This window comes from Lepidochelys kempii, chromosome 3 (genome assembly GCF_965140265.1).
Source record: "Lepidochelys kempii isolate rLepKem1 chromosome 3, rLepKem1.hap2, whole genome shotgun sequence".
NCBI classification, from domain to species: Eukaryota; Metazoa; Chordata; order Testudines; family Cheloniidae; genus Lepidochelys; species Lepidochelys kempii.
Window position 1 is genome coordinate 207446639 of NC_133258.1, and position 13824 is coordinate 207460462.

The following is a 13824-nucleotide window of genomic DNA, read 5'->3' on the forward strand; positions in this document are numbered from 1 at the left end:
GAAGTGGGATCTCAGATTATCCAATGACCTCTATGAAATGGTGACTTCTCTTCACTTGTGACAGGAGCTTTTTGCAGATGTTACTAAATTCTGATATTTACACTTCAGACTAAACAAGGAGAACCTTTCTCCTCCAAAGTGTGTACACGGGATGGAAACCCAGAAGGGATTTCCAGGGAAACATGAACAGAGCCCCTGGAGAACCGAGGAGTCCCACAGCTCTCCGGCAGTGGTTGGCAATAGGTCCTGGTTGTAAGGGCTTACCGCAAAAGGTGGGACAGGAAGTGAAGCTCAACTAAACAAAGCAACTTAAACTCAATAGTCGGAACTTCCAATTTCGATCCGTGCGACAGGCAGGCTGCCCTGGTGACCTGGGGTGAGGGGCACTGATCTCCTAGTCTCCGCTGCGGTTGTGCTGAAGGCCCCATCAGAGACAAACTCTCTGTCCCGTGAGATTTAGCAATGTCCCTTTTAAACGGCAGTGTTTTGTACAACCCTTGATGACAGCAGCATCTTTTATCCTCATGTGGAGTTGGGAAGGAATGAATACGGAAAACCAGACTCAAAATGCAACAATAACCAGGAGGAAAAGCCCTGCCCCTGACACCAGACCCCCAAGAGTGACAACCAGGTCCCTGAGACTGGAACCCCCAGAGTGCCCAAGCACTCCTGGGGCCAAAACCCCAAGAGCTTTGGGCTTCTGCATCAGATTAGGTGGATCTCACAATCCTGCTGAAAAACAGAAACATATCATGAAGGGAAAACAAAAACAGACTTAATTCTGAACTCCATCAAGAACAAAAGCATAAAACAAAATGAAACCCAGAAGCATGGTGATGGCTCACTCACAACTCATGGCAGAGATGGTTACGAGCAGCGGATGGGAAGCCAACGCATCAAACACAGCCTCAAAAGAAGAGCCCAAAAGAACTGTAAAACAGAGAGAAACCCAAAGAAAACCATGATAAAAAAAAAAACACAAAATGGAGAAAAATTAAATAGAAATGAATTAAAAATCAAAGCAATATTGCGTCCCTCCCAATGCACACATCTCCTCCTCAGCTGCTGCTGTCAGCCCCCATGCTCACTCCCCAGCACTGACAGGAGTGTCTCCCCTGGCTGTGCGGGGGCTCACTGACATAGCCAGCCCTTTGGGACAAGGACCCATAATTTGTGAACTGCCTGTCAAGCACCATGAGCTCTCTGCCAGAGGGACTGGGGTCTCTCCCGAGACCAGCTTCTCCTCACTCGCCGTTTCTAACACAAGGCATAAAATGCAGAGCAGCGGTGGCTGATGCCCAAAGTGCTGTGGTGGGAGCTTCAGTCCTGCCCTCCCTGAGGCAACTGTTTCTGATTCTCCCACTCAAATGAAATAAAATAAATTGACCAAATCAACCCTCTGGGGCTCCTCCCGCTCCCACAGACAAATCTACTCTCCCTTCCCCACCCGACCCAAACCCCAGCTCTGCTCCCCCACTGCTGAAAACCCCTCCACACTGCCAGCTGCTGCCTTGCCCCTCACCAGGTCACATGAGCCACTTTCAGGCCCCACCATCTCGCTGGGCCACAGGCCCTATCTCCTCCCTCCTTGTGACTACAGGCTGGCTAGTGCCATACACTTGTGGCCTCGGGGCTCTGCATCGGGGTTGGGACGGGAGTATGTTGAAGGTCAGAGTGTGGCCATAGAAGGGATTGGTAAGGGTTCACCATAACGAGGATAAACATGACAGCTCGTTTGCACTGTCCATTATATGGTACATAGACTGTGAATTATTGTGTTGTCTGTTTTAAAAGCGTGTAAGATTGCAGATATGGGCTCACATTATAAATCAGCACTAATAAACAATTCAATAAGATCTGTGACAAATTTGACACAGGGAGGTATTATTGCATTTGATTCAATAAAATACCTGGAAGTGAATGTCATGAATCTACTTAGGTTGTTGTAGTGTGGTGCAGTAGCATTCAGGACCCCACTGTTCTAGGAATTGTACAAACACAGAACAAAAAGACAACTCCTGCCCCAATTTAGCTTACCCTCCAAGTTCTCCAGCATGATTCACAATTCTACCATTTAAACTCATGGTGACATGGAAACTGCGATGTATCCGACAGCAGCAGGGTACAAACCAAACGCATCTTGTTATGAACGTAACCTTTGTGAGAATACAATGTTTATTTACATCGGTTTGGGCTTACTGCTGTAGCTGTATGTGCACTATTCAACTCCCCCACACTGCTTTACTCATGTGCTTTAACTTGTCCCCTCCGAGGTAGAGTTTTATAATTGCCAGGTGTCCAGTTATTCACCTTTTTACAGATGAGACAATAATAATCTCCTCTTCTCCTCCACGTCATTTCTAGTACCAACCCACTCCCCCACAAAATCCTACGCTTTTATAGTATGAATACAAACTTTTTTTGAAAAAGTTCTGAAACTACCAAATCCCGTGCCCATCGCTCCCTGCATTGTGCCTGGATTTTGCATCCCTTTCCTGTGCCCTTTGTCTGTTTTCATTTCTTTAGACTGTGAAGTTCTCAGGGCAGGGACAGTGTCTTTTATGAGTGTCATGTGCAGTACCTAGCAAAAACTAGGGTCCCCCCTGAGTCTGACTGACGCTACTACAATACAATCACTAATACTGATGTCTGACCTAACTCTTTTATATATGATAGGTCTCAGGTGAAAGGTGGGCAGCACAAACCCACTGGGCTTGGATTTAAGTATTTCAGGTCTCAGGGAGGATACAATCTATTCTATGCACAGTCTTTCTCTACAGTTCATTCTTTCCAAGTGAAAGAAAATCTGCTCCAGTTGTAGGAAATACCATTTCTTCTTTACCTAGGTGCATTTCTAGTCTGCTTTTCACTGCAGTAACAAAAGGCTCTTAACAGTTTGCACCAAAGTGCAAGCATAGATTTAGACGGAAAACTACTGTCAGAAAATTAAAATCTTCTTTGTTACCCTGTCCTGCAATACTGACCATGTTCATCTAAAGAGGCTAAGTACCATTCTGCCTAAAATGCTTTCCTTCTGCAATAGACGGACCATCACTCGCACATGTATATAGTATCTTCAGCAAGGCACTGGAAACTACTGCAGTGCAGTCTGAATCACAAGGAGACAGATCTAATCAATGGACTGCAGCTGACTAAGCAAAAAAAAGAAAAAGAAAAAAAAAGAGAGTAGCTTGCAGAGCACAATAGCACACTGCCAGTTCAGACAAACAGGAGAGCTACATCCCAGAAAGAAGACCACCTTTCCCTTGGTGGCCAATAAATGACTGCACTGAGCTGGTGAAATAACAGCTCATTTGGAAAATTTTCAGTGAATATATTTTTGAAAATGCAAAGAATCCACAGCTTGTTGCGATTATATTAAAAAGGACGTAGGCACCAGGCACAAATTAACACAATTACCGACAGTACTGAGCCAGGTTTCTATAGAGAGCACACAGGGTGCGAATGCAGCCTTGAAAACCTGCAGTTCAGCATGCTAAATAACTGCAAAGCTCCTCTCCCAGAGTTTACTTACAAACCCTGTCAGGGTACGGTAATGATGGCACACTAGGCTGCCCACGTGTTACACCATCCCCATTTAGCTGGCATTAGCCTCTCCTGTAGGTCTTCCTCTTTTTAGAGGATTTTATCTAGGATGTCACTATTTACTCCAGGCTGAACTGTGACCCTGAAGAGCTGAGGGCAGAAGGAATCTTTCTCACACTGAAATTAAATCCGCCTGACCATTTTAGGACTACAGGCCTGCAAATCGAAATCTGGACTTGGCGGCCTGGGAGGGCAGGGATGCATCCTGGAGAAAAGCATCTGAAACGACAGGAGCGCTTTGGCTTCAAAAGCGGCTACAGGAGATGCACGCTATATGAAGCCCAGTTTCCTGAGGAGGGGGAGCACTCGGCAGACACGCTGTTGTGACGCTGAAGGCGTCATCAAGGGCTAATGCATTATTATCCACAAACCGAGAACACTCTGCGGGCCCTGACATGAAAGACACAAATGCCTAATAAGGAGGACAGGCTGGCTCCTTTACACAAGTGAGCCTATGTTCTCCATTCTGTTATGCCTCTTGTCTGTATGATTCAGTTCATGCTATAATGTTCACCCTCTGCTTTGGGCTCTCCCGCCAACATAATGCTGTCCACCCCAGCACTTGGGTCGGTCTCACTTACGTCATTCAGGGGGGTGGTTTACGCCCACCCCTGAGTGACATAAGTTATACCGACATAAGTGGTAGCGTGTACAAGCTACCACGGTTGGTCTCTCACTGTGAGGCCGTGTAATCCCTCCACTGTTTCACTGGGCCCTGGCCAGAATTCTGCATGCACCCAGGCCTCAAACCCATGCCTGGAACTTCCTTCATGAAATTAGAGTTGTGGCTGTCCACGCGGATTGCCCCAAACTGAACACACTGTATTCTTCTGTCCATCATTTGTTTCCCATTCGCTCAACAATAGTCTCTGTGACGTTGCATGCCATGTGTTTTATGGAAATATGCTTATGAGTGTGAATATGATGTAACTGGAATATGCTTTATGCAAAAGATCTCTTGTAAGGTATCATAACAAAGGTTATAACCTACTGAATATATTCCTCCTACTTGTATGCACGTATCATTCATGTATCTGAAGCTAGAAATATGAAGTATAACTGTGAGGTCCTATTGTAATTATGCAAAGTGTGGGCCATTAATGATCATTAATAGAATCGTGATGGCTCCCATTGACTAGGACAATTGGTTGTAAATGGTTTATTGACCTACAACCTTCCTGTGTACCTGTGGGCCAGCCAATGGGGAATGGAGACTAGGGGGTCTTACAGTGACATGTGACCATGTCACATGATACTAAAATCCATCTTAAATCTGGTACTTTTCCATTTAGAAGGAGGGGTGGGGACCAGGAGAGACAAAAGATTCCTGCCTTGTGCCAAAGCTAAAAAAGGGGGTGGAGCAGGACAAAGGAGGCAGCCAGTCATGAGAAAACCCCTGCTTGCCACCTGAGATGTCTGCTGGAACTAACAAGGACTGTACCAGGGCAAAGGATTGGGCCCAGACCAGGAAGGAGTCTAGTCTGTGAAAGAAGCTTATTGGAACATCTCTGAGGGTGAGATATTACCTGTAATCAGTTTTTTAATGTATTAGGCTTACACATGCGTGTTTTTGCTTTATTTTGCTTGGTGACTTACTTTGTTCTGTCTGTTATTACTTGAAACCACTTAAATCCTACTTTTTATACTTAATAAATCACTTTTGTTTATTGATAAACCCAGAGTAAGTGATTAATACTTGGGAGAGCAAACAGCTGTGCTTATCTCTCAATTAGTGGTATAGAGGAAGGACAATTTATTAATTTATTCTGTATAAGCTTTATACAGCGTAAAACGATTTGGGGTTTGGATCCCATTGGGAACTGGGTGTCTGGGTGCTGGAGTTAGGTGACTGCTGAGCTGTTTTTAGTTAAAGCCTGCAGCTTTGGGGGTGTGGCACAGGTCTGTGCTACAGCAGGCTAGCATATCTGGCTCAACAAAGCAGGGTTCTGGAGTCCCAAGCTGGCAGGAAAAACTGGCTCAGAGGTAATTTCTCAGCACGTCAAGTGACAGTCCCAAGGGATCTCTGTGACCGAACCTGTCACAGTGGCGTAGTCGGCAGGATATGTGCACAGCTGATTGCTCCGAGACGCTGGTAGTGATTTTAAGTGAGTTTTAAGTGTGGTGGCTGGAGAACAGACAAAGTGGTTACTGATTTGTTATTTTCTGTTTGCTTATTTTGGGTAAGGGAAATAGGGACAGAAAAGTAAGCAAAATGAGTGAGAGTGAAGCTCAGAAGAAGCTAGAAGTGCACAGATTGCTGAGAAGGAAAATGAACACAAAAGGCAGACGGAATTAAGACAAGGAAATTGAGGCCCAGAAACAGGCTCAGAGGTAATTTCAGCACATCAGATGACAGTCCCAAGGGGATCTCTGTGACCGAACCGGTCATAGTCTCTTTTTTTTTTTTTAGTAACGTAAAGGCCATTTTGCCAGGTAGTTCTTGCTGTGGGTTCTCTCTCTTTACCTCTCAATCATCTCACTTTAAAACAACCTTTCCAGCATTTTGAGAAATTAAGTTGAGTGTTGTACTCCTGGCCCACACCTTCGGAAGCTGAGCTACAATCAGTTTTGCCAGCTCTAAGAGCAAAAGGCCCTTCAGGTACGTCTTTAGTGTGTACGCATTTTGCAGAAAATAGCTACCTGTGCTGATGTTGTTTAAGGGGCATGTGACAGGATGGCAGGTTCTAGGACTCGGCAGGAAAATGCAGGGCTACTCTGCTGACTCACCCTGGCAGTCAGATAGTCATAGCACCTGGGTCTCACTAGCTCCAGCTCTGGTGGCTGAAAGGTGGAGAGTCTCCAAAGCAGGAGAGGGATTGGATGTCTTGCAGGAAGACTCTGGAAACAGGCAGCTCTGGGGAAAGCTTAGGTAAGGTTTGGTTTTGTTCAGGATAAAGGGGAACCCCAGGAGGTTTGCAATCTAACCAGCGTGAGCATTCTGAGGACTCTATCCGTTCACAGAAAGAAAGAATAGCGTAGTAAACTTCCATTTAACTCCCCTTCCACAGCCCACCATGATGCTGGGGGGGTGGGGGCATATAATGAACATAAAATACTAAAAACTAAATAAATATTGGTCTCCATTTCCTTTCATGTCATTCCCCAGCACCAGACTCTCTGATGCTTCCTCCTGCATCCTGTTTGGCACAGTCTACTTTCAAGCACTAGATTATGAAATTTACTCTGAGGAACTGGCTTTGACACCCAATTATTGCACTAATGGCCTGAGATGGGACAGTCGTCAAGGCACATATTCCCTTTGCTTGTTTTCCTTGAAGCAGAAAACGCCATCTCTGATTCACATAGGAGGAGTGTCAGTCTACCGTGGTTAGGCAAACCCTGTCTTTTGTTTTCATTCCATCTCCATGTTTTTAGCCATTCAATCCTGTGTTTGTTGTGTTTGCTGCTGTCTGGGTAACTCCCTGCAGGCACCCCCAAGGAGACAGGAACCCCGTAACTTCAAAAGAGAGGGGCTAAAGGGTGAAGCCTTCCTGGAAACTAGACCACCAACTCACTCTCAGTCAAGAAGCTTGGACAGAGGGGGATTAGGGGAAAATCAGTTGAATTCAATGGGATTATAATAGAATAATGCAAACTCTTATCAGTTTGTCTGAATGTGTTAGGGGCTGCCTGTGGTGATTAATGGGGTCTCAGTGAAGGCAGGCAGGCCCCAGAATAGACATGCCTTAAAGTCATATTCCAGCTCAGAGCATCTTGCTGGCACAGCCTCTCCACAGAGCCAGTGTGGTGTTGCTGCTGTTCGGTTCACAAGACAAATTTCCTTCCCGGTGGCCGACTTGGGCAGTTAGAGAGTGGGGGTGAAGGGCTGTTTGGGTGAGTTGGTGTGACGGGAGGTGTGCGTGGTGAGAGTAGGACCAAAGTAGAATGACTGGCTTGAGAAGACAGCCAAAGCTTTTGTAGGGGGACGGAACACACAGACAGATGTCAGTCTCATCAAGTGGTTGGCCGGAAAAGACCATGTGGGGTGAGATGACACTTCTCCACCTCATGGGGCCCTTGAAGTGCTGTGATCTGAGGGGGAGGGGGTCAGAAAAATTGAGAGCTTGTATCTGAAAAATGGTGGTTGTCAGTGAAACAGAACAGGAGTTGTCAGATCGGATCAGACCTGAGCTCCATGAAGTCACTCTTCTGTCTCGGGCAGTGGCCACCCTCAGCAATCAACCCAAACTGCCCCACAATAACAAGTCAATCAGCCAACCAGCTCAAACCCCCTATCCAAGCACAGCTTTGACCCCAAAAAGGGGGGAGGGCCAGAGTCTCCATGGAGGCCCCTGGGGACTTCACTGTTGCTATTGGTTTTACATGGAAGATGACCAGATACTATGGAGATGGGCGGCAGTGTGATATCTTAAACCCAACTGGAAGGTGCAAGAAGCCCCACAGGAACAGCTGGATAATCTCACCCCAGGAAGGTCTCATCCTTGTCTCTAATGGTTAGAAATTGGTTTAAGCCCTGAAGCAGGACGATCAATCTCCTTCCCAGAAATACTGGTAACATTCGCTGTGCTAACTCTGGATAGTCTTGTTACCAAGGGAATGTCCAGCCCTGCTCAAATATCAGTACAGCCACCATGGTGCAGAGACCCATGATAAACATGCTCCAGTCTAATAGCTGGCATAAGCGCAGAGTGTTCATACCAAGGGTGACTCCCTGGCAATTTGACGTGGCTCAGACATAACTGTGCCCTTACGCTAAACAGGATTTTATTCTGTGCTGCTTTGGTTTGATTTTCTAACACACTTTACTGACGACACCAGCACTGGTACAGGCTATAACAACGAATACCATGAGGGAAGTCTCTGTGTAGACTTCTACACTTGGTAATTCCCCACCACCTGACACACACACCTAATAGAAACTCCTGAATGCAGAGTCCATAGGGGCTGCTGGAGCCCCCCCTCCAGGCAGGACATGGTTGGAGCCGGGGGGGCGTATCAGATAAGGGAGGAGCATCCCCACAACTGCCCCAGTTCTGCCTTCTCTGCAGTAGTGACCGGTGGGACCTAGCTGCTACCCATAGTCTGCTTAGCCAGACTGGCCCAAAGCAGTGGGAAGCCACTCACTGAACCACAGCTTGGGCTCTCAGGCTTTCAGGCCCTGAGCCCAGCAGGCTCCACCCCACCTTCAGGGTAGAAGCACTTTGGGCCAAAGCCTGGGACTTTCAGGATGAGTTAGGCTGGGGTTCTGTGGAGAGGCAGCGTGGCTGCCAGCGTGTATGGATATAAGAGGCTCTGAAGCCAAAAGGTGCGACAGTGGGCTGCCAGCCAAACAGATTATTGGAGCTCGCCAAGGCCTGATCCTGGGAGAATGAGCAACCTATTCAATGGCAAAGCCAGGAGTGCTCAGCCGGAAGCTTAATGGGATCTAGGTGGGACGTACATCTCTGGAGCTTGCTCTGCACTCATGGCTGAGCCCAAACCATGCATTACTAAGCAAGAGGGCTGGATATGCCACACACATCGAGGAGAGCAAGTTACTTCCCCTCTCCCCGACTCTGAGCAACCACCCTCAGCCCCCTACTCAGAAATATGAAAGGGACAATATGCACAGAGACAAAGCCAGGCAGGGGAAGGAACAACGCTCCTGGCAGGGGTGACAGCCCAGCGTCTTGGTGAACCACATTACACTCAGTGTATTGGGAGAACAATGTCCTCTTCAGACACCCGCTGCCGTGCGAACAAACAACTCTAAAGAATATGCCCAGCTCTATTCCCCAGACTAGGCCAGACAAAGACATGAATGGAATTGTTCTACTGGGCGGGGAGGGAGGCCACCAGCTCAGACAGCTCTAGCCTCCCACCTGCTTGGCCCAAGCACATCGTGGAAAACCGTTAGCATGGAAAAAACCCACATTTCTCAGACAATAGCAAGATGCCTCCATTTCCTGCTCAAACACAATCCGTCCCCACCCCCACCCAGCCTGAGAAGCAGTCCCAATATATGTCAAAACAAAACAACAAAACCCCTTTCCTTGCCTGAGTGGAAGCAGAGTTGGAAAAGGTGTCACTTACTGGCCGGACTTCGCCGTTGGTGTTGGTGTACTGCCGGGCCAGACCAAAGTCTAACATGTAGCATTTCCTGTAGGTTGAAGGCAGGCGACCCATGGCAAAGTTGGACTGGCCAAAAGGAAAAGAATAAAATAATCAGTTTGGATAGCAGCAGCCATTATCACACAAAACTCGGTACTCTCCCGACCACCCCACCGAGAGATGCCTCAGGCAGGAACACAGTGCATGTCAAGGCAGCACCATGAGTTCCCAGTTTATTTGCTAACATGTTTGGTTCCCCCAGGCAGAGAAAGGCAGAGGCTCAAAGTGAGTCCCAAGGAGTAGAGAAGCAACCCTGCAGTGAACAGGGTTCAAGGCTCCCCCACCTAAAATTCAGTTTGAAGACAGGTGGTGTGACACCTCTACCTTGGTGGGTCTTGCGCTTATCAGCGGATTTGCTCGCCTAGGAGCTTCACGGTAGCCCTCAGTTTGGCCGTTTTTGTGAACCCCCAGTCCAGGTCAACTCCTCCTGTGTCTGACCAGGAGCTGGGAGGTTTCAGGGGAATCCGGGCTCACCCTCTACTCTGGGTTCCAGCCCAGGGCCCTGTGAAATGCAGCTGTCTAGAGTGCCTCCTGGAATAGCTGTGTGACAGCTACAACTCCCTGGGCTACTTCCCCACGGCCTCCTCCCAACACCTTCTTTATCCTCACCATAGGACCTTCCTCCTGGTGTCTGATAATGCTTGTACTCCTCAGTCCAACAGTCTGTGTTCTCTCTCAGCTCCTAGTGCCTCTTGCTCCCAGCTCCTTACACGCACACCACAAACTGAATTGAGCTCCTTTTTAAAACCCAGGTGCCCTGATTAGCCTGCCTTAATTGATTCTAGCAGCTTCTTGATTGGCTGCAGGTGTTCTAATCAGCCTGTCTGTCTTAATTGTCTCCAGAAGGTTCCTGATTGCTCTGGAACCTTCCCTGTCACCTTACCCAAGGAAAAGGGACCTACTTAATCTGGGGCTAATATAACTGCCTTCTATCACTCTCCTGTAGCCATCTGGCCTGACCCTGTCACAGTGGCTACGGATTATCCAGATAATAACCATAAAACCAGAGTGCGTGTTATCTCAGCAAAACTTTGGCAGCTATGGGAAATATATATACTCCACATCCTGAGCTCTGTAGTGAACAAGGAGCATCCCCATTCAGCCTGGGGTTACTATGGGCAGAAAGTGCTTGCCGTTCTTCTTCATGTTATAGTTACTAGAGCACACTATGCTGCACATAACTCTGCCATGCTGGGTCTGATTCTCAGCTGGAGTAAACAGGCACAGCAAGTCAATGGCAGGACACTGACCTACACCAGCTGAGAATTCGGCCCTGTCACACCTCCCAGCTGAGATGGATCGGCTAGGGAGAAAGCAGCCAGGAGCAGAGAGGCCCTGGCAGGAAGTCCCAAGGTCAAGGTGGGGAGAGCTACAGGAAACAGCTTGGCTCCTACAGGAGGTTCTGGAGTAGGCTCTGACTCTCAGGCAAGTGGTCTATAGAGCAGAAACTTGTAGGGAACAGACAGCCCCTGCAGAAGGCCTCAGGTTAGGGGAAGGGAGTGTGGATATGGAATGTGTGTTACCCGCTGAAGTCCTAAGAAGAGGGCTGACCCTGACTCTGGGTGGGGCGTCACTCCTCCCTAGGCGGAGGAGCCAGGCTATTGTCTTTTCGCCTTCTGCTTGCACTCAGCACAGAGAGCTCCCCAGAAGCCAACACAGGGTCCCCTGCACCTCTGGTCTGTTTGCCAGGACATGCAGATACCCCTGCTTGTGAAATAATGGCTCCAGAAAGGGGGTTTACTTTAGCAAAGACAAATGCATGACATGACCTTTCTGAACCTATGTAACAGCTGCTTAGCAGTGATGGGCTGGATTCCAGAATAATACTTGGAGGCAGCCTGCCCCCAGAATCTGACCTGACTGGGGGGCAGCATGACACCAGAGCCACAGACCCACTGTGGAGTGGAGTGGCCTCTTCTAGAGAGGGGTGGCTGGGGAGTACGTCACTCTACTCCTCTCTTGCATGTCGACTGGGGCTACACAGTAGTCTCTGCCAGCCAAGACTTCCCACTGTCCCAGCCATCGGGATGACTCTTGACTCAATCTTAAAGTTGACAAATTCTTTGAAAACTACCTACCGGCTTGATATCCCGGTGCAGGAATCCCACAGAGTGAATGGCTTCTATGGATTCTAGAATCTGCTTGCCCAATCGCAGGGTTGTGCTCAGCGTAAAAGTCCCCCGAGGCTGGCTTCTTCTGAGGTCTGCAAGGTTCCGGCCCTGAAACAATTAATACGGCGTGTACCCCAACACCTCCACGCACCATTTGCTACATTTAATCCACACCCAGACAGAGAATGCTTTACAGCACCAAGGCTTAACACACACACTCCCCTCCCTATCCCCACCCAATCAGAGATGTGCGCACACCTAGGTCTGAGTTACTTCTTGGATTTCATTTTCCAGTGAATTACTTGCTGATAAAAAGGTGCCAGACTGACAGCTCTGGAAGCCGAAGAACCCCATTTACCTGTCTTCACACCAGGCCTGGGAAGGACAGTAGCAGAGCAGACTTCACAGAGACCGAGATACAGTGCTGAATACAGATGGTTCCCATTTCAGTGTCCCAACCTATTCAGCCCTGGGCTGGAAGCTCAACAGAAAGGCCAGAGAGTCAGCCAGTCACAAGGGTGGTCAATGAGCTAAGCACCCATTGGCTGTTAACGCCTCTTGGAACCAATTCCATTAGGAGCCCCCCGCAAGACACCCGCTCCTCTGGGTGTGAGCTTCATGTAAGTATTTTCATGCAAGTCCAGGCATAGCAACGCTCTTGTATTAAGAAGCAGACCAGATACAGAGTTGCTAGAGTGCAATTTTTCCTGGCGAGATTATTTTTTTCCTCATGAGTAAGTGGTAATTTAACCTCTTCCTCAGTTCATTTCAGAGTCTAAGTAAAGGCTATCAGTTCAGCAGAATACTGAACTACGACCACTACATTAAATTCATGTAAGCACACATGTGAGAACCAGGTCACAGGCCTCAATGAGCCCCCAGAAATGATGAGCTTTCTTCTTGTGTGCCAGAAACCACACGCACAGGCTTTCCCACTCCGCCCCTTCTCCCTCTGCCCTGCCTTCATTCATGCATTCCCTCGCCTTTTCTCTTATAGACTCACCTCCCGCTTCACTCCGCACCCAGCAACAGTTGTCTTCACTCCACCAAAGTCATGTCCACCCATCTATGTCCACTCCACTGCCGTCCCATCTCCTCATCCACATCCCTCACTTCCCCACTCCACCACAGTTGCGTCCCCTGAACTGCTTCCCCCACCTTCACTCCATGACCACGTCCAAACTAGGAGAAACAGCTGTTTTCAGATGGAATCACTAATGCACTGTAAAATCCCAGCACAGACATGGCAAGCTGCAGATCTGCCTCCATACCACTCTTTGCAGCAAACTATGGCCCCTGCCCGTGTCCAGACTAGCTGACCAGAATGGTCCCTTCTGGCCAGAAATTCCACCCCACAGTCTAGTCACCCCTCAGCATGCCTGTCCACACAGGGGACATTCCCCCACATGGAGGACTAACTGGTGTTAACCCTGCTGGTGCTGCCGTGTGGAGCAGACATTGCAGCCCGGCTTGTTGGCATTGCCAGTTTCAGGAATGTGCTGCCAGGCTGCATGGTTGGTGTTTGGTTTTGCCTCTTTCTGTTCTGTGACCTGGTCCTTTGCACACGGAACCTAAACTCACCAGTACCCTTTCCCTGCCATAATGCAATGCAAGCGCCCACCCACCAGCTTCGCAGCTTTGCCTGTTACCTGCGTTCTGGATCGTTTTCCCTCAGAGATTAGGTGTACGATTCCTGGCTATATCTCAGCATTTATCACCCACATTTCTAACCTTTGCCTTGATTTAAAAAAAAAAAAAAAAAAACAAAACAACAAGCAAATCCAGCCCCGAGTGGTTAAAAATCACGAGTCAGACCCCAAAGGATAAAAAAAAATAAAATATAAAAACCATAAGATGGGCTTAAAAGTCATGAGGTTTTCAAACAAGAAGGAAGCACGCCATGCTCTCAGTGCTGTCAGGACAGGCCACCATTCCCAGTTTGTGCGTGATCATTTCAGGTTCACAATTCACCCTCACTGCACACTCAAATGACTGC

The 13824-nt window shown here is 48.2% G+C and overlaps 1 protein-coding gene across 3 annotated transcripts in view; it reads right to left on the reverse strand.

Moving 5' to 3' along the window:
• Positions 1-13824, reverse strand: part of TTBK1 (tau tubulin kinase 1) — a 156725-nt gene that overhangs the window by 65687 nt on the left and 77214 nt on the right. The window contains exons 5-6 of one of the 3 annotated variants that reach the window (XM_073339826.1): positions 11796-11936; positions 9604-9744 (exon numbers count right to left, since the gene is read on the reverse strand). In XM_073339826.1, the coding sequence (XP_073195927.1) occupies positions 9604-9744; positions 11796-11936 (282 nt within the window). Of the gene's footprint in view, positions 1-849; positions 882-9603; positions 9745-11795; positions 11937-13824 lie in introns of those variants that run through there. The other 2 variants (XM_073339827.1, XM_073339828.1) reach the window with 2 other exon arrangements.